General features: G+C 44.4%; 1 protein-coding gene across 1 annotated transcript in view; it reads right to left on the reverse strand.

Annotated features, from left to right (window-relative positions):
* LOC104467084 (mitogen-activated protein kinase-binding protein 1-like) overlaps positions 1-2,685 on the reverse strand; it is a 31,942-nt gene that overhangs the window by 28,092 nt on the left and 1,165 nt on the right. The window contains 5 exon segments of the mRNA XM_010080711.1: positions 684-805; positions 1,260-1,330; positions 1,999-2,124; positions 2,363-2,454; positions 2,566-2,685. The exon segment at positions 2,566-2,685 is cut by the window's right edge and continues 5 nt beyond it. Of these exon segments, the coding sequence (XP_010079013.1) occupies positions 684-805; positions 1,260-1,330; positions 1,999-2,124; positions 2,363-2,454; positions 2,566-2,685 (531 nt within the window).

A 2,685-nucleotide genomic window follows, 5' to 3' on the forward strand; every position in this document is an offset into this window, starting at 1 on the left:
CAGTCAGTTCTTCCTGCTATAAAAGTACCTGTTGCTCCTTCATACTAAAGGAAAGGGTTAAGAGAGCAAGACCCTTTATTTACATTAGAATACAAAAGCAAATTACATTCAGTAGTGGTATTCAGCTGTGACCAGAACTCTCAGCATCTCACCCAGATACAACAGGAGGAGACACACAACTGCAGAGTCTCCTTTGCTTTGAAGGTAGAAGTAGACAGATTGGAGAAATGGATAAAAAAGGAGCACAGAATGGATTCCACTTGTCCAAAGACAGTCACACCTAGCTCAATTTTAGGTTCCTGCAGTCCCAGCTATTCCACAGGACCTCACAGCTTCTCACTAGACATACCTTTAAAAGCAAAAATTGCCACAGCGCAGAAGTTCTTGTACCACAGCTCAGTGACATGCCAAGGAAGGCATGCTTGCTCTCTCACCAGAAAGATTTTGCTCTGCAGACCAACCCAGTGAGAAGCCAAGAGTCCCATGGGCATTTGCATATATCCACAACTTTTTATCAGTGAGGGAAAAGACAGACTTCAACCTCACAGACTCTGAGGTGAGGCCTCAGATGTGTCTGGAAATGCTGTGTCAAAAAACCTAGAGGAACAATGATGGAGATGGGGTTGCCTTGGCCAACTCATTTATGACTGCAAAAATATTTTCAAGACAAGAAGTAAACTAACCTGATGTTACGATCCTGGCATCCAATAGCTGCGTATTTCCAGCTGGGATCCACATCCATGTCATACAGAGTGGTCTTCCTAACAATGTGATGCGTTCGGGTAAACTGAACCCCTTCTCCTGTCTGAACATGTGGGTAAAGACTGTGTCAAAATCAAGTAGTTAACCCATTATTAAAAACTTCTAAATACAGATGAGTCTTCTCACATAGCCAGCAAAACCCAATCCTTCCCACTAACCAGGTCTGCTGGAAGCAGCTGGGACTGGAGGCACAATGAACTCCTCCCTCCAGCCCATATTCTTTCACCACTCCTCACAATAGCCCTGGCAGTGAAAGAAAAGCAGATATTCTAACAGCTCTCCACTCTGCATCTTGCTGAGAGAGGACAGGCTGGGAGCAGCTGCATTCTTCACAGAATTAGTTCTCTGAATATAATCTCTTGCATTGAGTCAGTGGGAGACAGTGAGGCTGAAACAGCAACAAGCTCATACAGAAAGTCTGATATCACTCTTTAAAATAGTTCCTTTGTGGAGAGAATATTTAAAAAAAAATGCACAAAAAGCTGTAATAAGGTTACCTTCTGTGCAGTGCGGAAATAGATGCTCTTGTCTGCCCCACAGCTTATCATTCGCACTTTCCCATCATTGGCTGGAACAAAAAGGCAGGAGCCGACAAAAAGATAAACATAGATACAAGTTGGAGGAAACATTTCAGTTTACACCACTGCTCATTTGCTCCAGTCCTGATCAGCTAAGACTGACTCCCACCTAAGCAGCAGGATGATGCAGAAAAACAGAAGCCTCTTCTCAGGGACAACATTTGTTACTGTCCCAGAGTGCATGAGGCCTTAATACACAGGCTTTACACAACAGATTAGGATGCCATTCTGTCTTTTCCCCTAATAGTATGCTCACGTGCTTATTCTCTATGTGCCACAACACTCTGGCAATATGACATATTCACACTCAGTATGAGCTGAAAACAGGCAATAGGCACTTTTCAGTCAGTCCTCAAAGTCAGTCACGTTTTTTGCTGCCCTTTCTTACTGCAGGGTCAAGCTTCCCTTCTTCCCATAGCACTCTTGTAACCAATCTGCGCCTTCAGCAAAGCAACACTTGACAAAACTCCATGCAATGAAAATGGATCCATTATCACACAAGTCCACTTGAACTGCACTCTCTCAGAGCAGGACTGCACTTAGCTCATAGACTCACAAAGGCCTTCACTGACATGCCTTGAGCACAGCTCCCTGATCTCCCAGGAGTTTAGCTGGCTGCATTCAAGGCCAGCTTCCGGGGAAGGCCATGATTCTTTACCTGCAAACTTCACAGCAGTGATGGAAGAAGAATGTTCATCCAGGGTCTGCTGCAGGCTGTAGTCCTTTCCAGCATCCAAGACATGAATCAATCTATCCCGACTGGCTGAGGCTAAGAGCTTTAAGCCTGTCAGAAAGTTAGAGTGGAAGACCATTACTAAAAAGTCATTTGCTCTTCCAGTCTCTATTTTAAAACAATTTCTCAAGTCATCTTAGGGACGAAACATTATACTGTAGCTAACTGCAGGGACAGACACAAAGGAACATCCCTTTATTTCACAGGTTCTGACATACCATGGCTGGACATTCTGACTTGCTCAACACTACATTCATATGCAAAAGGGAAGAAGCTCAATTGCATTTACCTGTGTCAGGTTTGGAGTACTCCAGACATAGGATCTCGGAGTCATGGGCTTCCACCTTCAGCATTTCCCTCAGAGACTGCAACTCATATATCCTAAGACATAACATGTCTGATTTCAGTATGTTTAATAAAATCAGCAACACCTGGTTTTGATTCTTATGCCTGCCCAGCCCACAATCTGCACAAGAAGCTCTATGGGATTACCTGAGAGTGCCTATTCTGTCTCCTGAGGCCAGGTGCTCCCCACTGGGACTCACACAAACAGTGCGTATCCCCACTTTCGTATCCATCACTTGTGCATCAGCTTTCTCTGCGCTTCCTGCT

Source organism: Pterocles gutturalis, unplaced genomic scaffold (genome assembly GCF_000699245.1).
Source record: "Pterocles gutturalis isolate BGI_N339 unplaced genomic scaffold, ASM69924v1 scaffold33194, whole genome shotgun sequence".
Taxonomy (NCBI): domain Eukaryota; kingdom Metazoa; phylum Chordata; class Aves; order Pterocliformes; family Pteroclidae; genus Pterocles; species Pterocles gutturalis.